General features: G+C 38.3%; 2 protein-coding genes across 3 annotated transcripts; both read left to right on the top strand.

The window, feature by feature from the left end:
- Positions 1-470: 470 nt before the first annotated feature.
- pfkfb1 (6-phosphofructo-2-kinase/fructose-2,6-biphosphatase 1) lies at positions 471-10625 on the top strand. Of its 2 annotated transcripts, none has more exons than XM_056268193.1 (14): positions 471-766; positions 3865-3990; positions 5799-5895; positions 5998-6064; positions 6231-6305; positions 6938-6994; positions 7100-7221; positions 8474-8681; positions 9138-9284; positions 9372-9476; positions 9555-9684; positions 9785-9847; positions 10041-10105; positions 10185-10625. In XM_056268193.1, the coding sequence occupies exons 1-14, from the start codon at positions 712-714 to the stop codon at positions 10242-10244; spliced, it is 1377 nt and encodes a 458-aa protein (XP_056124168.1). In that variant the 5' UTR covers positions 471-711; the 3' UTR covers positions 10245-10625. The 2 variants fall into 2 exon arrangements, with proteins under 2 accessions (XP_056124168.1, XP_056124167.1); XM_056268192.1 differs by lacking the exon at positions 471-766 and adding an exon at positions 3028-3217.
- Positions 10626-11260: 635 nt separating this feature from the next.
- Positions 11261-23359, top strand: itih6 (inter-alpha-trypsin inhibitor heavy chain family member 6). Its single transcript, XM_056268209.1, has 18 exons — positions 11261-11545; positions 12862-12897; positions 13784-13938; positions 16595-16705; positions 17067-17314; positions 17411-17580; positions 17669-17785; positions 17872-18043; positions 18453-18724; positions 19230-20445; positions 20629-20661; positions 21545-21565; positions 21727-21780; positions 21882-21902; positions 22042-22092; positions 22230-22343; positions 22488-22868; positions 22972-23359. Exons 1-18 carry the CDS (start codon positions 11441-11443, stop codon positions 23232-23234), a joined length of 3540 nt encoding a protein of 1179 aa, XP_056124184.1. The 5' UTR covers positions 11261-11440; the 3' UTR covers positions 23235-23359.
- The last annotated feature ends 965 nt before the right edge of the window (positions 23360-24324 follow it).

The following is a 24324-nucleotide window of genomic DNA, read 5'->3' as shown; positions in this document are numbered from 1 at the left end:
AAGAAGGTCGCCTGGTCCGATGAGTCCCCTTTTCTTTTACATCACATGGATGGCCATGTACATTTGCGCCGTTTACCTGGGGAAGTGATGACACCTGGATGCATTGTGGGATGACGACAAGCCGATGGAGGAAGTGTGATGCTCTGGGCAATGTTCTGCTGGGAAACCCTGGATCCGGTTATTCATGTGGACATAAATTTGACACGTGCCACCTATACCTAAACATTGTTGCAGACCTGGTACACCCCTTCATGACAATTGTGTTCCCGGGTAGAAGTGGTGTCTTTCAGCAGGATAATGCACCCCGCCACACTACTCACATTGTTCAGGAATGGTTTGTGGAACATGATGAAAAGTTCAAGATGTTGCCCTGGCCTCCAAATTCCCCAGATCTCAATCCAATAGAGCATCTGTGTATATGTATATTTTGTATTTAAACTAAATGACTTTGTGTGGCTAGTGGATAAAAAGCATAAAGATTAACGGTCAGCAACATAACACTAGCTGTTTGCTCGCTGAGCTTGTGAACTCTTGGTCGAGCAGACATTAAAGGACAAGGCCAGGCGGCACAGATCATATGTCTACATGTCATCAGGGTGGGGGTGATGCACAAGCTTCTCTTGCTCAGTTACATTAAAATGAGCGTCTGAAATACATCACACTGCTCATGACACAAGTCGGGGATCTTCCTGGATCTTCTAGTTTTCCCTCATGATGGACGCGCTTCCAAAGGACTTCCTCAGAAGAACCCGTTGTGACAGTGCCGGTGAGTTCAAAGAAGTTCAAACTGAACTGATTGAATGTGAACGGGCAACAGATGAATAGTATTGATAGTTTACATACAACACAAGCTGTCAGGATAAGGCAACACTTTTTTATGTTGATGATTTTAATTTTGGCTTGTCCATTATTTGGTTTGCTACACTGAGCAAAAATTTGCTGGAGAACCAGCAGATAAAATTATTAACATGTTTATTTCAGTCACTATGAAGCACAAGTAGCACATGTAGTCACGGGTGTAGTATGTGTAATCAAGGAAGCTGTCTCGGGGCAAAGATATCAGATATCAGAGTAAAAGGAAAAAGCAAAGAGTGCACACAGCAATCTCTTTACTTGTCTGAAAGCTTCCTGAGATTGTATTAAGGTTGTTTTTTAACTATTCTTAACAGCAAACATACAAACCAGAACATAAAGACCTTTCATTTTTAACCTAACTAAAATAATCACATTAAACGTTAAAAATAAACTGCAGTCCTATACTTCACTGTTCTATAAAGGCAAAAAAAATAAAATAAAAAATCTTCACAATATGACGTATTTGTTATTTGTATAAATATAACTAAAAGTTACTTGGACACTTTATGGTTGACAATTGCATGTTTACTGTAATGTACACCCGTACTCTGCTAGGACACATATCTTTGTGAACACGAAGGGAACATTCAGTAGAAATCACCATCACATGGATTGGTTAAAAATGAACCCAAAAGTGGCTCAGAAAATATTTGTTTTGAGTTGTGAGTATTAAGTGCCACTTTCTTAAATATATTTTGCATCTAGACAGTGCAACAACATTGCGGCATTTTTTACAGTGAGGAATTAATTGACACTTGACATTTATTGTGACATTAGTTGTGACTTTTAAAACTTGTAACTGTGTAACCTTTGGCTGTCTAGCGGTTAAAAAATAAAACGACATGAGTCTTGTGGAAGAACATTGTTTTTTGATTGTGCTTCGTCTATGTATTTCTTTTTGCGGATGAATGTAATCGAGGCACATGTAATCCGGTGTAGGGCCTACTACATACACGACATCTTATTAGAGCGTATGGACAAATAAATAACGGCGGTCAGAGGGTTGTCATTTTAAATGATCCATGGGTAATGTTGGTACGACAAACTTTAAACTTTACGCTTTATCCACAACCAGAGCTTTTTTTTTCTCTGTGTACGTATAATGCGACAGGCATGGGCGTCTGTAGCCTATGCAATTTCCGGGGAAATCAGCCCTGACAGCTTTAAAATAAAAGTAATTAATACAGGTTTAAGGTGTACCTATTTGGGAAAATACATGATTTGTAAAACTTGTACATTGCAGAGCATTACATTACAGATCATTGATGGCTAATGCATTTCCAGCCACATCTGAAGTGCAATCACACACGCATCAGTTTTCTGCAGGTAGCGAGTGAAGTCAACATCCTGTCTGTGTGCTGCACTGCATCACAGCAGCCCCATCTTAAAATGTCTTTACATAAGGCTTTCTGCAGAGAAGGTGTTAGGCTAGAGGCCATGATATCAAATGACACATGGTGACCAGGGAACAACCTGATATTAGGCAAATGCAGATTCAGACATGACCCTTAAATGCGTAAGTCTGTCTGCAGTCTTGCTAATCTTATTTACCACATCCTGATCAAGCTTTTGAACTAGGCCTCATTGTGCCACAGTTGGGTGATGCTAAATGGGCCATCATGGATTTGCTAAGAGCAATATTGAAATTCATTTTTAATTTGAAGTGTTTACAGTGTATTTTAGAATATATTTTTTAAACTTTAATGAAGAATAAGATCAAAACCTGTAGATCAAAAGCAGTATTAAGTTAGAGCTAGTTGGATAAGAAATTGAAAAAACACACACGCACATATATATATATATATATATATAGGCCTGTATATATAAATATATATATGTGTATATATACATATATATATATATATATATATGTATATAATGTGTGTGTGTGTATGTAATTTTTTTTTGTTTTGTTGTAATTTTATTGTTTTACAAGAGAACTTTACAAATGAAGACACTATATAATTAAGACTAACCGTGAGTTTCGAAAATATATACAGGAACATATCTGAACATAATGTTTTATTTTTATTTAGGAATGGCTATCACTTTTCTCATGAAGCCAAAAGTGACTGGCTCAAAGCCTCCGAAGGGTTAATTAAGTCAATTACCAATGGCAGCCAGGATTCTGTCTCTCTACCATGCCAAACCTGTCTCTCCTCCCAACTGTTCCCGCCTCAGTCAGGTGACCTGAGCAGGAACAGGGTTGATGGGAACCCAGCCATGTGTTCTTAGTTTCTAAACATAGTCAGCAGTGCAGGGCCCAACGACATGTCCTCCGAGCAGAAGGAGCTCACACAGACACCTCTGCTCAAGATATGGGTGCCATGGATGAGCAGTTCCTCAAGCCAGAGAAGAGGATGTAAGTGAGGGGATATCTAAATTCACCTGCCTTTCCGTATCTTTTTTGCTATTTGCTTTTTCTCTGTCCTTTAAAATTGTTGGTGCATTAAGGGTGTTAACCTCTTGTAGATGATCAACCCAGGTGTTGTGAACTTTAGCCCTGCCTGCTTCCTTTGTCTACATTTGATCACATAGCGTCTTGAAGCGGCACCAAGCAGCAAGTTGTGTTCTTGAGAGCTTTGTTTCTTCAGTTGTGGCAACGGAATGAAAATAAATATTAAGTTCTGGAGTTGGCTTCAAGACTATCACCAATGTGATTCCTTGGTTGCTGTGGGATGTTCTTTCAGTAGTTTTTATACATTCAGCCTTTCTTCGCTATCCAAGTCATATGAATAACCCTGCCGTCTCAGTACAAATCAGTATAGAATCAACGACAATCTAATGATGATAGACAGGTTTCAGTGCAGAAATTAATGGGTTCCTGTATGTTCTTTTGATGCTGCCATAAGCTATGCCAGTCCTCTTCTTGTACCACTTTCATTCTTCATTCAGGCTATCAAATAGATTTTATATTGACATCATCTTGTGAATGCATATAGAACATCTCAATCCTTGTGATCGAAACCTACTCATACTTTAAAGTCAATGTTTTCTACTGGTCCGCAGCTTCACGGCCCCAGTTTACAAACTGCCCTACAATGATTGTGATGATTGGACTGCCGGCCAGAGGTAAGACCTACATCTCCAAAAAGTTAACCCGGTACCTAAATTGGATTGGAGTCCCAACTCAAGGTGAGTGTATGCATCAGGTAAGTGATCAGCTCTTAATGGCAAGCTTGCTTACGTTAGCAGTATATATACAGTATATACAGTGAGGGAAATAATTATTTGATCCCCTGCTGATTTTGTAAGTTCGCCCACTTACAAAGAAATGAAGGGTCTATAATTTTTATGGTAGGTTTATTTTAACGGATAGAGACAGAATACCAACCAGAAAAACAGATTATAAATTGAAAAGGTTGTAAATTGATTAGAATTTGCAACCAGCAAGAATTCTGCCTCCCACAGATTGGTTATGTACCCATGTGGAACACAGATTAGTCCTGTCACTTTAAGAAAGTACTCCTAATGTCAGCTCGTAATATGTATAAAAGAAACCTGTCCACAGAATCTGTATCTTCCATTCCATCCTCTCCACCACCAGGCAATACCAAAGAGCTGTCAAAGGAGATCAGGGACAATATTGTAGACCTGCACAAGGATGGAATTGGCCACACGACCATCAGAAAGAAGCTTGGTGAGGAGACAACTGTTGGTGCCATTTTTCGGAAATGGAAGCAATATAAAATAACCATCAATCACCCTCGGTCTGGAGCTCCATGCAAGGTCTCGCCTCATGGGGTAAGGATAATCATGAGGAAGGTGCGGGATCAGCCCAGAACTACACGGGAGGAGCTTGTTAATGATCTCAAGGCAGTTGGGACCACAGTCACCAAGCAAACAATTGGTAACACACTACGCGCAATGGATTGAAATCAAGCAGCGCCCGCAAGGTCCCCTTGCTTAAAAAGGCACATGTACAGGCCCGTCTGAAGTTTGCCAATAAACATCTAATGATTCAGAGAAGGCTTGGGAGAAAGTGCTGTGGTCAGATGAGACCAAAATTGAGCTCTTTGGCATCAACTCAACTCGTCGTGTTTTGAGGAAGAGAAATGCTGACTATGACCCCAAGAACACCATCCCTACAGTCAAGCATGGAGGTGGAAACATCATGCTTTTGGGCTGTTTCTCTGGTAAGGGTACAGGACGACTTCACTGTATTGGGGGGCCGATGGATGGGGCCATGTACCGTCAAATCTTGCACGAGAACCTCCTTCCCTCAGCCAGAACACTGAAGATGGGTGGTGGATGGGACTTCCAGCATGACAATGACCCAAAACATACCGCCTAGGCAACAAAGTAGTGGCTCAAGAAGAAGCACATTAAGGTCTTGGAGTGGCCTAGCCAGTCTCTAGTCCTTAATCCTATAGAAAATCTGTGGAGGGAGCTGAAACCACGAGTTGCCAAGAGACAGCCAAGAAACCTTAAGGATTTAAAGAGGATCTGTAAAGAGGAGTGACCCAAAATCCCTCCTGAGATGTGTGCAAACCTGATGACCAACTGCAAGAAACGTCTTACCTCTGTGCTTGCCAACAAAGGTTTCTCTACAAGTACTAAGGCATGTTTTGCTTGGGAATCAAATACTTATTTCACTCACTGAAATGCAAATCAATTTATAACCTTTATATAATGTGTTTTTGGTTGATATTCTGTCTCTATCCGTTAAAATAAACCTACCATAAAACTTATAGACCCTTAATTTCTTTGGAAGTGGCGAACTTACAAAATCAGCAGGGGATCAAATAATTATTTCCCCCACTGTATATATATATTAAAATAATAATCTTAATTGTACTCTCAATGGCAAGCATTGTTTGTTAATTATTAAATTATTTGCTGATGTAATGTTTAGCATTATTTGATTTAATAAAAAATGTGCGTGTGTTTAAATATAAATTGTTTGCTAACTAACTATTTTTATTCTGCTGTTGTATGCAAAGTATTTAATTTGGGTCAGTATCGAAGGGAGGCTGTGCAGACATACAAGAACTATGAATTTTTTCGTCCGGACAATGAGGAGGCCATGAAAATACGCAGGTAAAATACATTTAAGATGACTATATATAACTTCTAAATATGTTTGAACTCAAAGTGAGAACTGAATTTATCTTTTGTAACTATGTATTTCCATGTGTTCAGAGCCTGTGCCTCAAGTGCTATTAAGGACATTGCCAATTACTTCGCTAAGGAGCAGGGACAAGTAGCAGTGAGTCAAGAATGTAATGGATTACAGTTTTGCTGTCTGTCCAAGCTATTAATAACTCAGTACAATTAAGATTATTATTACTGGATTAGTTTGGAATTCTCCAGTTATTAAGGGGGTCAGCAAATTCTTGAAATGTAAATCAATCTCTGACAAATACTCTTCACAGGTATTTGATGCTACCAATACCACGAGGGAGAGAAGAGGCGTCATCATCAGTTTTGCAAAGGAGAAGGGCTACAAGGCAGGTGCAGCAGGGTTTTTACTTTTATTCAACAGTCTGCTTTATTAAAGTCTCCCTCTACACACATCTACACACTCCCTCTAACCCTAACCCTACCCCTAACCCTAACGTGCAATGTGATGATTTGTGGGATGTTACCTCAAAATGGTAGCTTTCAAAGATATTTTATAAAGATTTATTTTATAAATTTAGGTATTTATTAATGTAAAATGCTTAAACCAGAGCCATTTCCCAAGGGGGAGCCTCATAGATAAAAATGTGACAGGATCCCGATGGGGAGACGAGTCCATTCTGTTTGAATGGAAGTCAATGAAGTGGATGCCTCAGTAGTGTACACTGAATAAACCATTTTATTGTGGTAACAGCTTTTTGTCACATAATCCGACTGCCTGCCCATCTTAAACATTGTTTATATTAGTTCTGGAGTGAGCTATATTTGGGTTACTGAAAATAGCTGTTTTAAAAGCATATCTGACTGTTTTTTTTGTTTTTGTTTTTTTGGTCTTGTAAGCAGTTCATTGACATTAAAGAATAAAGCATTTTAAAAACAGTTAAAATATTGTCACACTTTAATATTTTGTAAAATTGTCGTTTTTAGCAACCAACATTTCATAAGAAATGTTTATGTCCAGGTGTTTTTCATTGAGTCGATTTGTGACGACCCTGAAATCATTGAGGCAAATATAATGGTAAGATTTTTTTATTAAACCATTTATAATGTGAAACTATATATAAAAAAATAATAGTATAATATTAATATTTGCTTGTTTGTTTTATTTGATGTATTTTGACAGCAAGTAAAATTAAGCAGCCCGGATTATGAAAACTACGACAAAGAGGAAGCACTGGTGGACTTCCTGAAACGTATTGATTGCTACAAAATGTCCTATGTCTCCCTGGATGAGGAAAAGGACAGGTACACTGCTGCCAAAGTCTCTAATTTAAAGCTGCAGTCTGTAGCTTTTTTTGGTTTAAAAATTATCCAAAATACATATTTGAGAAAATGCATAACCAGCCAGTGTTCAAAACTCTCTGCTTGCCTTAGCTCGATTCAAAGCGGTAAGCTTGTAATAATGTTTTTAACTCCAGTGGTACTGGTGGATTTCCGCGGGAGATTCGAGCATGTCTTTGGGTCATTACGTCACATCTGTACACATAAAGGAGGAGTCTCGGCTAGTAGGCTATATTGTGTGTGAGGATGTTGGAGGTGGAGATTTATAGTCTTTTCTCACAGCACTTGATATAATTCAACTTATCAATTTGATGGCGGATCCAGAAAGGTTCAAACGATGATCACCAGTGACAACTGGAGACTCACCCGTTGTAAAATGCAAAAGACTTCGTTCGGACTTCGGAGTGGCTACAGAAAAAAAAAGACTACAACCGGACATGCGAAAACAAGGATACATATCGGAAGGGCATTACATGTAGTCACGCAATGCTGACGTTGTTAACATTAACAATTGGGAACAAAGTAGCCTATAATTAAATTTGCACGGTTTTGCGTGATATGATAACTTATAAGCGATTGTTATATTTAATCAGCGCGATTTACTGCAATGTCAGAACCAGAACAAAAGTGGATGTTTCTTACTTGTTCTGATGACATTTTCCGGTGAAAATTATTATGTTGGTCATACTTCCAAAAAGAATAATCTGTGATTCTGAATGCCAGTATCCACACCTGACAGCTGCACACTCTCCTCAAACATTGTGTTCATCCGCGCTGTGCCGTGTTGAGGGTGTTGAAGTACAACTCACGTAAAATTGATAATTTTTCGAATGACTGCAATTGCAGATTTCCAACAGAGACGACGACAAAGAGGAAAAACTGCGGACTGCAGCTTTAATATGATGTTATTGTACATAACTTCCAACTATTACATCATCACCTTCCTAAAATAATTACCAAAGTCATTTTTTCAGGTTTCTCAGAAAACACAAAAAACTGAACCAATAATTGAAAATATGATATTTATTTCGTTTTTCTTGAAGGAGCTGCCATCTTGAAAAGCTTGTAAAATTGCCTAAGTCTCATTGTCTTTTGACTTAGGCAAAATAAATCGGCCCAATTATTTTAGGAAGGTGACGACATACAATATATAATTACAAATATTTCTTATTTTACTGACTTAACTCCTTTAAACTTCATCCCCTCTGTTTCATAGGCACCTCTCCTTCATTAAGATCTTTAATGTGGGATCCAGATACCTCGTAAACCGGGTCCAGGATCACATGCAGAGTCGTATTGTGTATTACCTCATGAACATCCACATCACTCCACGATCCATCTATCTGAGCCGCCATGGAGAAAGTGAACTCAACCTGCTGGGACGAATCGGTGGTGACTCAGGTCTCTCCTCACAGGGCCTAAAGGTGACTTAGATAATAAACTAAGCATAAAATCTCAGTTTACACCTCAAAGTGTCAAAGCGTACCAATGTTAATGGTAAACTGTTACGTCCACATTAACCACATTTTTGTTTCGAAATGCCACAGTAGCAAAGTTGCTTTTCCACACTGAAACGTCTAAAACGCTTAAATCACCGTACTGTGCATGTGTAAGGGTGGGACAACTTGTCACCTGTCACTCACATGAAATCAATTCCCAATGGACAAAATCAAGTCACGCCCTACATTTTTTTCTTGTTCAAGAAGTTGTATACATTTTAATAGGAAAGTAAAGACTATCGCAACTTCTCCTGCAGACTGTAAATATTTTACTTCTAGCATAAAAATGCAATAGAAGAACGAAATAAATTCTGTGACTTGATTTGAACCTTCCTTAAACACAAACATGTAGATTAGAATTGCATCTATCTTGTTGCTCAGTATGCTAGGGCCCTCTCCGAGTTCATCAGGGGTCAATCCATCAAGGACCTGAAGGTGTGGACCAGCCACATGAGAAGGACCATACAGACAGCCGAGGCACTGGGCGTCCCATATGAACAGTGGAAGGCGTTGAATGAAATCGATGCGGTAATCTAGTCATGCTTTGAATTAAAGTTGTATGCACAATTGCACATGAAATGCATATGTAACAGAGTTACATCTTGACATTTTAAGGGTGTATGTGAAGAGATGACGTACGAGGAAATTCAGGCAACCAATCCAGAAGAATTTGCCTTAAGAGACCAAGACAAGTACCGCTACCGATATCCAAAGGGTGAAGTGAGTTCTGTCCACAACACAAATGAATTTGTATGTGGAAATATATAGGGAAATATGCCATTTTCTTGTGTTCTGCAGTCTTATGAAGACCTGGTGCACCGTCTAGAGCCAGTCATAATGGAGCTTGAGAGACAAGAGAATGTGCTGGTCATCTGTCACCAGGCAGTCATGCGTTGTCTACTGGCCTACTTTCTGGACAAAAGTGCAGGTCTAAACCAAAAGCAACCGGACACTGCTGTCACAGACTATGAAATGCAATTGGTCACTTTGATAGCATCGTCAATTATACATCTCTGATTTCTCCACAGATGATCTACCATACCTGAAGTGTCCTCTGCATACTGTTCTCAAACTGACTCCATTAGCTTATGGTGAGTCGGTATAGCTGTGGCTTTATTTCAAACATAATTTGGTGTCCTGTTATGTCTTAAAGGTGTGCTGTTACCACACGATTTTCCCTCATTACAAATGACTTAATTTATTCTGTACCCTATTCATGGAAAGTGCTGCACATACTTTTGAGCAATAAATACTGTCATGTGTTCGGTTATGCCCTCCTTGCAGGATGCAAAGTGGAGTCCTTCTATTTGAACATCCAAGCAGTGAATACTCACAGGGACAAACCTACAGTAAGTCATGAAACCCTATGGAATGACGATTTTTAAACTCTGATGAGTGTCTAAAAGGGATTTATTGTTTGCATTTCAGAATGTGAATATCGCAAGAAAGCCAGAAGAAGCACTCCGGACTGTACCTGAACATCTATAATCATAAAAAACCCCCTAAAATTTGCCATTTTTGCACAATTTATCTACACATACTGTAGCCTATATAGATTGTGTAAACAGATAGCAAGGTTGGATGAAGAATATAAAAAAGGACAGAAGCATGTGTTTTATTAAGATTATTAAGACTTGATTATGGACAGTTTGGTCCAAAAGTCTGAGACCACATCTGGGAATGTTTTGTTGTTGTTGTTGTTGTTTTAATATGAAAGCAAAAAGGATGACACTATGAAATGTATTTTTTCCCAACTCTTTAAATTAATTAAACTCCTTTAAATTATGCTGATCATATATTTTGTTTTAAATTAGAAAATAAAAAACACAATTTTTGCGTTTTCACTAGTGGTCTTGGGCTTTTGAAACCTAGTTTTTCAATCAAATCAAGTATTTTGGTATTTTGTTCATAGATGGTGGCATAATGTTACAAGTTGAAATAGATATTGCAACTAAAGAGTGAATTATTTTTACCTTTTCTTATTTTAAAATGTTTAGTAGAAAACAGGTGAAATCCCTATTATGACTGAATGTAGCCTTTATTTTATTAATCTGGCTGTTTTAATAATGTGTTCAAAGAGCTGGTAGTAATAATGCCCTTTTTATGCATTCATTATACAGTATTCAGAAGCTTGTTCAGTTAGTTACCAGTACCATGGACAGCAACCAAACAAATAAATCTATATTAGTCATCACTCATCAAAATATCTCACAAGAGCTAGCAGTCTCAAGCCGCTTTACTCCTCACACTTCATAATTTATTAGTATGTCCATGAGAGCCTCTCCAAAAGTGTATTCCAGCCTAACTGAGATTTCTATAGTAAAAATTCAGTTATTCAATTACATAAAATATAGCGACAGTAATGTGGTTTAGAAAAATTATTTAACGGCTGTAAAGCTGGCAGACATTTTTAGAACTGTGGGCAATCACGGGTTAATGGTTTGTGGTTTTTTGTCCCCCCCAAAACCGTGGCGAAATTTCCAGCATGTACACGTGAAATCCATCTCTCTCATGGCATTATCGTGGGTTCAGTATCATTTTTAGGATCTCTTTGGAAGGGAGGGGGCAATACTACCCTTTTTATAAACAACTGTGTGCCGTAAAATGTGAAGTCAGTAGAAGACCTTACGCACTCGTCTTACGAGCAAAACAGTGGTTTTGGTTTTTCCCACACAAACTGAAGCATGGATGTTAAATTGGATTTGACTGTCCACGCAGTTGTTTTCATCCTACTTACTGTTGTTTATTTTGGATGTGGGCACGCGGGCGCGCACTCAGTCCCTCTCCAGGTATGTGTAGCCTACTTGGTAATAAAACTATTATTCATATTTTTGCACTTAGTAATTATTTTTCTCTATGTTCTGTGACGTTTCCTCTGAAAAGTAAACGAGTAAGACGTGAAGTTTGTTTTGAGTGACCGATTCTATTTTGTGCTACACTGAAAGTGCACCTCGTCACATAATTACGCGCGAAAACATCTGAGGAATTTCGGTTCTGGTGGAATATTATTTCATTCTATAAATAGGGTTTATTTACTTAAAGAATCATTTTATTTTTGCACCTAGATTACGTACTTACGAAATCAAACGAGAGCAAGGTAAATAAAATGTATTTTGAAATCATAATAGTCTAATTATTCCGAGCTGCAGTGTTTTCTAAAAGATGTAGTTCATATTTTGCGTTATTTGGAATCTTGAAGTTGTAATAAAGATTCTATGTGAAAAAATTCTGAATTCTGTACAAATGTTTTATGGATTCATTCTGGGTCAAATAAGGAAAGCAGAAAGATAAGGGAGAATATCATGAAGGTGCTGCCCTATGAATTTTCTACATTCACATATTATGCAAATTCTTGCATATATTTAACACAATTTTATGTCATGATTACTTAGCAGCTGTTTTATTAGGGTGAATTCAGGTTGATTGCAACACTTTTTCCTCAGTCATCTCAATGGCAAAAAGTATCAACCTGAATTCACCCCTATTATAAAATGTGATGTAATATTGTCACAGTGGTTTCATTTAAAGAGTGTACTGGAAATTCATAGTAGCAGAGACAGATTTCTTTCCCATATTTAGCATTTTGTTTATATTTGCAACAATCTCCAGTAGATGTGGTAATAAATTGGCACAGCAGTGAATTGTGTCTAAAGTTAACATGTAAAATCCTCCAGTGGCCTTGTGTGTACAGTATTTTAGTTCCATTTCCACCCCTTTCATGAATGACTTTGATTCAGTCTATTTTAATGTAAGATCAAGACCAAACCACTGGCATCTGAGAATACTGACAGTATTTCAAACTATTTCTTCATGTATGCCTCTGCCCGCAAAGGTAAATTTATGGTTGGTAATTTAAGTTAATCAAGTTTACCAAGTTTAAATGGATACTTACAGGTAAGTTGCACTAAGGAATTAGTAAGAACAAACACAGATTTATTTTTGGGTCTTTATAACGCCTAGCTGGAAATAATTCTTCATTAAGAATACTTTTACGTGGCGTACTTTTACTAAATACAGCTGTATAAGAGTACATTATACTGGTCAGGAGATATCAAGAAAAAAGCTATAAGCCTGACATGCTACTTTGTTTTTGTTTTTTGTTCAGAGACCGAGACGTCAGACCTCAGCAGCAAAACCAGCAGTAAGTATGACAGTAAAAGCTAAATTTTTGTTTGGTACTAAACTGTAAATATTAAGATAAATGCCTCTGTTATTTGTTTTACTTGGGTTTATTGTGAAATTCCATAAATCACAAAATAGTGTTCTAGCCTTTTGACCCATGAGTTCCTTTTCATTTTAGAAACCAAGAAACCAAATGTTTATTCTTGTAAAATACATGAGAACGAGTTAGAAGCAATATGACCAGAACAATCCAAATCTGCCACTGGACACAGAGTGCAAAATTCTGTAATCTTAACATTGTACTGCCAGAAGCTCAAATTTGGGATATCTTTTAGTCTTAACTGTTCTTCGTTTGTATAATCTTGCTCTAATTATTTGAATACCTGATTGTGTCACAATCTTGATAACTTTATAATTATATACAAAGCTTCTTGTAGCGCTATGCTGTTGTATGCCGTGTTCAGATAGACTGGCTTTTCTGTTGCCAGACCAATGCGGTCTGAATCAGGTTCAAGTAAACAGATCAAGATGTTCTATATACTGAGCTCTGACATCAGTTCAAAAGTCCTGAGAAATCAACAGTAACACGCTAATCATACAAATGGTTTGATAAAGCAATGTCGTTTTAAAATTGTTGTCTTATGTCAGATATCCCCAGTCAACTTTAAAATATTTATGTACATGTGTACAGATAGCGGAGATTGGGGCTATTTGTCACACAGGGAAGTTGTCTTGTCAAGGAAAGAATCTCAATAAACTGAATCCGTGGGAGTGTTTAATAGGTTTTTTTTAATATCCAAGACTTTTGAAATAAAAGGTGTGACAACTAGCCCTGTTTTCCCCTATGTGTATAATGTGACTTGGCATATTAATGTATCATGTTTTGGTCTTTGTTGTGCCCTTAGCTCAAGGTGACGGATTACCATGTGCGATGTTCTGTAGTGTCTCGCTATGCTGTAACCACAGTGGAGAGCACCGTGTGGAACCAGCTCCACATCACTAAGGAGGCGGCCTTTGAGGTGGATTTGTCCTCTTCTGCATTCATCTCCAACTTTACCATGTTAGTAAGAAATTACACCACATTTTCTTTTTGTTATTCTAGCTTTCAGATTGGTTTAAAAATCAGTGTATATTGCAATTAAATTGAGTATCATTTGGCTTAAGCTTGAAGTTTTCCCTGAACACAGCAGGGTTGTACTTGTACTAATGATCTGTTCATGTGGAAAGAATATTTTTGATGCTCAGATCTGGTTTACAGAAATAATTAAAAGATTACCACACTTAAAAGTGAAAGTTCATCATTTACTCGACCTCCACATGTCATTTCAAGAATGACTTCCTTTCTTCTGAACACAGACAAATACATTTAGCTCTTTTCCATGCAGTTACATGACTGGGAACTTGCAAGCTGTAAAAAGGATACAAAAGCACCATGAAATTATCACAAAAATGACACATTATTTTTCAAGTCTTTTAAAGCCGTACAATAGCTTGTGTGACAAATGCACTTATATTTGCATAAAAAAATCCCAATATCCGGCCTCCTTGGCACATTCACGAGTGAACAAATTCTTTTAAGACTTTTGGATTTTTTTTCAACGAATCAGCCGATGGCAGTTCTTGAGTTAAGATCTAACTAAAGTGTAAGATATCGAGTGACTGACGACATAAAATTGGTCTGATTGACACATGATGTTTTATTAACAAAGTTCGGGATGAGCACTTTCAGATAATTAACCTAATTAACATGGGAGGAGCTCATCCAGTCCACTCAATAAGCATCAGGAGAGGTATATATTCAGCAGACTTGCCTCTGTTCTATGACAGTTTTCCAGCATCCCTTCCACCACCCCATCTCCTCACTTCTAACTATTCCTATCCCAACCTGGGATGGAGTACTCTGGGTTCGGGCCACATTCCGAGCTCGGAGCCCTTCCCTCGGAGAGGACGCCAAATACGCATAACCTTTACTCTAATTATATGTAAGTGTGAACTCGTGAAACAAAGCTTTTGATGACTTCTAAAGACTTGAAATATAGTCATATTGATATGATACAAGTGGTCCAAAATTCTGTCTTCATTGCACTCTCTTGTTGTTCCAAACCAGTATAAGCTTCAAAAAGATGAAAAAGCACCTTAACGTATCGTATGGTGCTTTTGCATCCTTTTTTTGTAGAGGACTTTTGTAAAAAAAAAACTTCTATGAGAGACATTGTAAAGAATTCATATTTGCTCACCAGATATGAGTGAGTTATGTAAACCCCTTTTCCAAAAATGAATGCTAAATATAAATATATTCCCACAAATAAGGCTCCATAACAGCTTGATAAAGCACACAGTGGCTGGATTTGGAAGCTTACATGGGTCAAAAGTAAAGAACGTTCAGGCCAGATGAATAGCAGGCTTTGTCAAGAAAACTCAGAGAGCTAATAGAGAAAATGACGAGTACTGGCTCTGTTCACTCTCTCTTTTACCCAGCAGAGTTTACCAAGGCACATGGCCAAAGTACACACGCTCACACATTTACATGTACATAAATACACACACATGCATGAAGAATGCACACATGTATCCATCAACAAAGCAGGGTTTCAAGTTTCAATGTACATTACAGATGTATACACATGCTGTACGCACAAAAACAGACAGGCACTTCCACCAGGCTTTGTACTTTTTCAAATAGCTGCAGCAAATGTGTGTTCTTTAGAGCAGTAGTGTTTGTTAAACTGTGACTGAGAGCTCTGTTCACAGTGTCACATGCACAGTGATCCCAGACCTCTCAGTGCCACACATACATACAGGCGCCTCATTTTCCACTGTGCCTTAAACTGTCCATTCACCCTGCTCTTATTCAAACAAGCTCTTTTTCAAGGCTGTTGGTTTATTTTGGTTGGTTCTTGTTGATTTTTATTTAAATATATTTGCTGACCTTACGTTGGTATTTTCTCTCCTTGACCCTCATGTAAAGACACAAAGAGAGTATGGATCGCTTCGTGTGGGCGTTTATGCATGGGAAATGCTCCTGCTCTGAGAGCTGAGGGGATTGGAATGGCTATGATTGCGAGTTTTTCAGTAATCATGTTTTGTGAGGGAAATGACATTTTCTGCTCACCTCTTTTTCAATGTCACTAGCTGTTTGGTTTGAAAGCCTGTTTCTGCATTTTTTGTGAGAGAAAGTTTAAAATAAGAAATACAGTCATTGTGAGATAAAAGTCGCAATTATGAGAAAAATTTGTAGTTAACAGAAATAGTCACAGTTGTGAGATGTAAAGTCACATTTTGAGATGGTCGCAATTGGTTTTACAATGGTGAGATATAAGATCATAATGTGAGCAAATGTAAGATATATGTCACAACAATGAGGAAAAAGGCATAATTGGAAGAATGAAGCCGCAATATTTATATTGTCACAATTATGATAAAATCACATTTTCAGATATAGTCACAAATGCAATAGATAGTCACACCTATGCAAATAAAGTCACAACTTTGAGATATAAAGTCACATTGTGAGTCAAATAAATTGCAATTATGAGAAATTGCTTTTTTTAACTCTGAGGTATGTTTTAATAAATGTGATGTTTGATCCAGTGAAAATTGGTTTTGCCATCAACCAACAGCATATTACTACTATATGAACTAGACTTGCCTGTATGATCTTTATCAGACAAAATATTTATGCTTTCTGCACTGATTTGTCTTTTGTTTATTCCTAGCACCTCAAATGGTAAGGTGTATGTGGCTCAGGTGAAGAGGAGAACTGATGCCAGGAAGATCTATGATACCGCTAAGAAGCAGGGGAAAACGGCAGGACTTGTTGCCACAAAGTCAGTCCAAAATCTGTTAAATACCTTCTCCCCTGGGACTTGCTTTTGGCAGAATCCCAGTGTGCAGGCATTTACTAAAAAATGCAATAGGCCACATTTCATTTACTTTTTTCGGGTTTGCCCCAACAGACATGCTGTTTTAGAAATGGATGTGTTGAGAAAATCTCTCAAATTGTTCTTATACAATTGCAGATGTTTTAAATATATCTTTTTTTGTTGGATCATCCTTAAAATAAATGGAAATCAAAATTTTATTTTCATTTATTTGGAGGAAGAGTTATCTCAGGACACATGGACAAACACTTTATTTATATCTTCCATGAAGAACTGGAATCTGATTAACTTCTATTGTATTCCAAAGGGAACGCGAGATAGAGAAGTTTCGTGTAGCAGTTAACGTGCCTCCTGGGACTCGCGTGTCCTTCTCACTGTCTTATGAGGAGCTGTTATCACGACGGCTTGGCCGATATGAGCTCTCTCTGGGTCTACGACCTGGTCAACCCGTGCAGAACATCTCCTTGGATGTCAGCATATCAGAGAGGACTGGCATCAGCTTCATCAGAGCTCTGCCACTACGAACTAGCCGACTGCTCACAAACAGTGTTCAAGGTACTGTAAAAGAAAGCACCTTTGTGACGTCAACCCAATGCTTCAAACCAACAAATCTCAAAGATATGGTTTCTCTGTTTTTAACTGTTCTTTTAGCAGATGCAGAACCTCCTCCTTCAACTAAGGTCGAGCAAAATCCTCTCTGCGCACATGTGCGTTACACTCCCACCATACAGCAACAGAGGAACATCTCTCCCAGAGGTCTCAATGCAGACTTCGTCATTCAGTATGACGTGGAGCTCAAAGACCCTATGGGGGACATCCAGGTCTTCACACTAACCTACTTGATTGTTGGTACCAGAATAGCATTGGTCTCCATGTAGCATTATGATGTTGTTATTTTTTTTTCTCCAGGTGGATGATGGCTACTTTGTTCACTTCTTTGCACCTCGAGGGCTTCCTGTAGTTCCTAAAGATGTCATTTTTGTCATTGACATCAGCGGCTCAATGATTGGCACAAAAATTAAGCAGGTACCATCTCAGCCACCTCAAAACCACAACTTGTCAAGAATAAGATGAGGAACACTGATGTATTTCTCCATTGTGTTTTACATCAGACTAAGGCAGCCATGACCACCATACTGAGTGACCTGCGTGAAGGAGATTACTTCAATCTCATCACTTTCTCCGATAAGGTCTACATCTGGAAGAAAGGACGCACTGTGCGGGCCACACGGCAGAATGTGCGGGATGCCAAGGAATTTGTCAGGAAGATAATCGCAGAGGGCTGTAAGTGTTTTCTTTGTGTCTTAAGAAAATTATATATATATATATATTTTTTTTCAGTGATTCAGTAACCACTCTGACGGATTCATGTGAAAGATTCGTCTGGCTGATTCAAACCATTTCCTCGTAACTCTTTTTGAACAATTCATCAAATGAACCAGCTAATTAGTTATTTGTTCGTGGATCATATGTTTCCTGCAGGCTGTAGGTTTTTTTTGTCTGCTACACAGTAGAAAGAGACATGTCTTTGCCATTATTTTGTGGTACACTTCATCACAATCAGTTTGGACTAGAAAGTCTGATTCACAATAAGATTTATTTTGCTGTGAAGCTGGAGATTAAACAGCTACAGAGAAGATTTAGTAGTGCAGGAAATACTGTAATGAACTCTCTTTTTTCTTCATTAAACTAGGGACAAACATCAATTCAGCTCTACTGTCTGCGGCCCAGCTGCTAAACCCTTCTTTAACCAATGGTAAAGCGCCTTCATCTCACCGTGTCCCCATGATCATCTTTCTGACTGATGGAGAAGCCACTATTGGGGAGACAGAACCAGATGTGATTCTACGTAATGCACAAAATGCTTTGGGTTTAGCTTCGTTATTTGGCCTGGCCTTTGGAGATGATGCTGATTTTCCAATGTTGAGAAGGCTGGCGTTGGAGAATCGGGGTGTGGCTCGGATGGTAATTGCCTTTTAAAGTACAAGTTGACCTATACACAACAGTGCTATTACATCTTTAAACATACAAATGCATAATGCTTGGTGAGGTCATATTATTCAACGACAGATTCTAAAATAAATCAGCTTTTCTAATGAAACAATTTAATTAATTATTCAATGACTCATTCATAAAGCTAGTCACTTATTTTGTTCCTAAATGTATTTTTATTATAATAAATGAATCAGTAAAAAAAAAAATGCTTCAGTGACTGACTAATCATTGAAAGATTAACTAAAAATCCCCAGTATGTCTGGAACGCACAAACCCAGAAAAGCAGAGTGATACTAACAGTGAAAAGTCAGTGTGGACTCTATATCATCACTCTTGAAATGGTTTTAAGCCAATCAAAATCAAATGATTTATAATAACATTAATAATAAGAGGAATAGTTTATTTGAATAGTTTAAAGTAAATTATATGTGAATTAAATTATAGTTCATATTTTAATTTATTTGTTGTCTTTTAGGTATATGAGGACGATGATGCAGCTGTCCAGTTGAAAGGTTTCTATGACGAAGTCGCCAGTCCTCTGCTTTCAGATATCCAGCTGTCCTATCTAGACGATCAGACATACGATATCACTCGCTCTTTGTTCCCCAACTACTTCCAGGGCTCTGAATTGGTAGTCACGGGACGACTTAAACCAGGTGTGCGGGATCTAAAGGTCACACTGACAGCAAACGATTCGAAGCAGAAAGTGAAAGTGGAGAATGAGCTACCACTGGCCAAAGCAGTTGTAAATGGCACAGAAGCATCTCTGGGCTGTGCAAATGCACTGGATGGCATTCCTAGCTTTGTGCATCGGCTCTGGGCTTATTTTACAATCAAAGAGTTGCTGCTGGCTAAAATTAACACCTCAGATTTGATCACACAGCGCCTTCTTGTAGATAAAGCCACCAATCTTTCACTAAAGTACAATTTTGTAACACCAGTCACTTCGTTGGTTGTGATCAAACCGGATATTGATGAACCAGAACCTACGGTTAGCTCTTCTGTTGTGGCTACTACCAGCAAGACTTCAACTAGTACCATAGCAGGTTCTACAAATGTGATGAATCAGACCTCTCACACTGCACCTAAAATATCTTCCACATCTGCAATGGGAACCAAAAAATCCAGCCTTTTCTCACCTCCAAAAACAAGCAAACTTCCTGTCACCAAATCTGTACAAGCACATCCACCACCCTCAGGGCTTCACACCACAGGTCGACCGCCTAACACCTCTGTCTCCCTTGACAAAACAATCCCTCCTCCATCACCAAAGAAGACCACTACAGGACCACTTAAGACCACCACTACCCCACTTTCCAGCAAGCCGTCCTCCTCTCCTCCCAGCTCCATCAAAACCACACAAGCCTTGGCTAGGATTTCAAACAGACCTCCCAGTATGACGAAAACCACTTCTTCCTCTCCACCAGTCAAAAGCACAACACTAGTCACCTTAGTCAAGACTGCACAATCTGTGGTGAAAGACTCTTCATCAGACATTGAGAATTCTTCTACCTCAGGACTCACAACGCTTCTGCAGGGCCAACAGACATTGACCTCCACAGCATCTACATCAGATGCTAATTCAGACATTCCTGTTAAACTGGAAGTGGCCACACTGATGTCTCCTACTTTTCTGCATATGCCAGGAATGACAGATGCACCAAAGTTGTGGGAAGCCTCTCGTTTTCTGGGTGAGTTCCTTCTTAGGAGCAGAAGCTGACACGTATAGCCACAGTGTTGCAGATATTTGGTAGTTTTGTTTGAATGGAATTTAGAAATTTAATTGAATGTCACATACTCTTCAAATGAATAACCAATTCATTTAATGGTCGTTTTTTTTGGACCTCTAATACCCATTTTTCTCTGTCCATCAGATGTGTCTTCGTCCATCCAGATTCAGAGGAAAGGTAATACAATCCATTTTTTCCCTTCTGCTTTTTTCATCATGCTGGTTTAGACACTGCTTGTGTTTGCCCCTGTTATGCTTTTTTTGAAAATTACCTTTCATGCAGTGTGTAATATTGCTGTTTGTGAAGGCAATAGCTCTGCAAAGAAAGAATCCATTCTACACTGCTGAATCGAGTTGTCAGGAACTCCAGTCTACTTTCTCTTACATGCCTATATAACAATGTAACAAATTTGGATAATGCCAGCTTATGGTCATTGGCCACATGCTCTGTAAGCAGTAGACCAATCACAACAGACTGGGCCATGTGACCAGTCAGAGCAGTATAGGCGGAGCTTAGAGAGACTGAATCTCAAACTAACCATTTTCAGACTCTTTGAGAAATGTGGTGATGTGCAACGTATATTATGAGAAAATTGTGTTTTTTGACCTTGGATGCATGCAAACCTATTGTAGGAGCCATCAAATCAATATTAGAAAATAAATGTTATATTTGTCTTTTATTTAACTGTAATATGATTTTAAAAATATTTGATAAATATGTAATTTTATGACGGAAAAACTACACCTGGGACTAATTAAACTCAATGATAATAATGGCGGAACCTCAACACCTTTTTACCTCGTTTACTTTAGTCAAACTTCTTCAGGTACTGGAGTGATGCACAGTGACTGATGGGTATATTTCGCTCTTCACGTCCTGTAATGTATCAATGTTCCCTGTTTCCTATGCCATTCGCAGTGCCCTTTGAACTGAATATGCACATTAGGCCATAAAGACGAGTATAGTATGTAAAATGCATAAATAACAGTATGTAAAAATGACAATAACATTATGGTAATGTTGTAACTTCTGATCATGTGTCTCTTGATCTTTCATACAGATATTGAACTTGAACTTAAAGGTAATATTGAAGGAGATATTGAACTTAAAGGTAAGCAATATGTTTTCAACTACAAAGTGGCAAATCAGTCTGGCAATAATACAAAATATAAAATAATTAATAACTGCTTAAACATGAATGAAATTAAGCCAAAGCTGCATCATCATGATGTTATTTTGCAGATTATGATACAGCACATGACTCCGACTATGACTACAACATTCATTATGAGTCATGTGAGTTTAAAACATTACGAATCTCTGCTCAGTCTATTTTTTTTCCCGCTACTTGAGATTATTGTTATGTCCGTTTTTGGATTTGTTCATTATTCTTTCAGATTCAGATGGTGAGGTTGCTGGTAAGCACTTCATTTATAATTTCACAACCTGCTTTACTGTACATGCAATAATAAATCTTTATAAATGTGGTGTAATATTAACCTTTTAAATGCTTTTAGCCGAAGCAGCACATTTTATGCGTCTTAATTGTTTCAACAGACCCAGACAACCCATCCAGTTTAAGTTCAGTTAGAGTCTTCTCCTCATCAGGTATGTACTCCGGGACATAATATTTCATGAAATTCCTTTCTTCCTTTAGCCATTTTGCGCATTTGAAGATGAATACAAGATTTTAACCACATAGAAGGGATACACTAATATACTTCAGTGTTTTTTGTCTTTGAAAGTGGATGGAGACCCACATTTTGTTGTTCAGCTCCCAAAGCTGCATCAGAACTTGTGTTTTACCATTGATGGCAGGGCTAATGATGTACTACGGCTTCTTGAGGACCCAGACAAAGGTGGTTTTATGAATTTTACATCCAATATATAGCTTGAATGTCTTTATGGAAACTAAACAAGATTAAATTAAATGAGATGCTATTTAGATATTCTTTTAACATAATAAATGTCTCTTATTCCTGTTTTATGACTCATACCATTAGGAATGATTGTGGATGGGCATTTAATAATGGCTCCTTCTAAGGAGGGGATGAAGAATCGTACTCGTACATTCTTCGACAGGATTTCTATCACTGCTGCCAAAGGTGCCGTTATGATCACTTTAACACTGGACTCAGTGGTAGTGGAGGCAGAAGGGAAGGAAATCGAGACGCTTCCTACCAATCAGAGAGGATCTGTGGAGCGACATAGTTTGAGAATCACTGTTGAAGAGCACCATAGCTGCTGGATTGAGCTCGGAGATGGTGTGCGGTTCCTAATTCTCTTCCATCGTTACAACCATCCCAAATACTTTCAAATGGAGCACCTGGGCTTCTATATTGCTAATGGAAAGGGTCTCTCTCACCTCACTCAAGGGCTGTTGGGTAGGTAACACAGCATTTTGTTTTTAATCTTATTTAGTGAGACGTCATATGGATTTTCAGACTGATCTGATGACCTTGTTTTGGTGTTTTCTTCCACTTCCAGGCCAATTTCAACATACCCATATAGAGGTCATAAAGGCAACGGATCAAACGGGTTTCCATCATGCACAAACAAATAAGAACACTTCGCTGGCCATGGGATGGATAAAGAAAGGAGATGAGCATTTTCCTGTCACTCTACAAGACAAGAATCTGAAGGACTCATCCAGGAAGCGTCACTCAGCTCAATGTTGGGTAGTGCCGCAGGTGGATGTAGAGAGACTTCTGGGCCAGTCCTACGAGAGCTATGTTGTGGATCACCAATAGATAACCATCATACCATATTTCTACATCTACAGAATTACAAAAGGTACAGAAAAGACACTGGAACTTGAATCTTGTGCTATTAGACAGTGCAAACAAACATGTGATCGGGAATAAAACAGAGACTACGAATATATGCATTTGAACATAATTGTAAACTACCTTTCAAAAGTTTAGGGTCAGTAAGATTTTATTTATTTTTTCTTAAAGCTGCAGTCCGTAGCTTTTTTTGGGTAAAAAATTATCCAGAATACATATTTGAGAAAATGCATAACCAGCCAGTGTTCAAAACTATCTGCTTGCCTTAGCTCGATTCAAACCGGTAAGCTTGTAATAATGTTTTTAATTTCAGTAGTACTGATGGATTTTTGCAGGAGATTCGAGCATGTCTTTGCGTCATTACGTCACATCTGTACACATAAAGAAGGAGTCTCAGCTAGTATAAGCTATATTGCGTGTGAGGATGTTGGAGGTGGAGATTTATAGCCTTTTCTCACAGCACTTGATTTAATTAAACTTATCAATTTGATGGCGGATCCAGAAAGGTTCAAACGACAATCACCAGTGACAACTGGAGACTCACCCGTTGTAAAATGCAAAAGACTTTGTTCGGACTTCGGAGCGGCTAACTTACAGAAAAAAAGAGACTACAACCGGACCCATGCAAAAACAAGGATACATATCGGAAGGACATTACATGTAGTCACGCAATGCTGACGTTAACATTAACAATTTGAGAAAAAGTATAATTCGCACGGTTTTGCGTGATATGATAACTTATAAGCGATTGTTAGATTTAATCAGCGCGATTTACTGCAATGTCAGAACCAGAACAAAAGTGGATGTTACTTACTTGTTCAGATGACATTTTCCGGTGAAAATTATTATGTTGGTCATACTTCCAAAAAGAATAATCTGTGATTCTGAATGCCAGTATCCACACTGGCGCGGTGACTGACAGCCGCACACTCTCCTCAAACATTGTGTTCATCCGCGCTGTGCCGTGTCGAACAACTTGCGTAAAGTTGATAATTCTGCGAATAACTGCAATTGCAGATTTCGAACAGAGATGGCGACAAAGAGTAAAAGCTGC

This window comes from Rhinichthys klamathensis, unplaced genomic scaffold (genome assembly GCF_029890125.1).
Source record: "Rhinichthys klamathensis goyatoka isolate OS25496 unplaced genomic scaffold, OSU_Roscu_1.1 h1tg000269l_1, whole genome shotgun sequence".
In the NCBI taxonomy this organism is placed as follows: Eukaryota; Metazoa; Chordata; class Actinopteri; order Cypriniformes; family Leuciscidae; genus Rhinichthys; species Rhinichthys klamathensis.
This window is presented reverse-complemented; position numbering and strand designations above follow the sequence as displayed.

Bases quoted from the DNA above. Each gene is read 5' to 3' on its own strand.
- itih6 (XM_056268209.1), top strand. From the start codon at position 11,441: ATGGATGTTAAATTGGATTTGACTGTCCACGCAGTTGTTTTCATCCTA. The intron at 17,581-17,668 runs GTCTTCACACTA...TTTTTTCTCCAG, and splicing joins ACCCTATGGGGGACATCCAG to GTGGATGATGGCTACTTTGT. The intron at 21,566-21,726 runs GTAATATTGAAG...GTTATTTTGCAG, and splicing joins TATTGAACTTGAACTTAAAG to ATTATGATACAGCACATGAC.
- pfkfb1 (XM_056268192.1), top strand. From the start codon at position 3,127: ATGTCCTCCGAGCAGAAGGAGCTCACACAGACACCTCTGCTCAAGATA. The intron at 6,995-7,099 runs GTAAGATTTTTT...GTATTTTGACAG, and splicing joins TCATTGAGGCAAATATAATG to CAAGTAAAATTAAGCAGCCC. The intron at 9,848-10,040 runs GTGAGTCGGTAT...CCCTCCTTGCAG, and splicing joins ACTGACTCCATTAGCTTATG to GATGCAAAGTGGAGTCCTTC.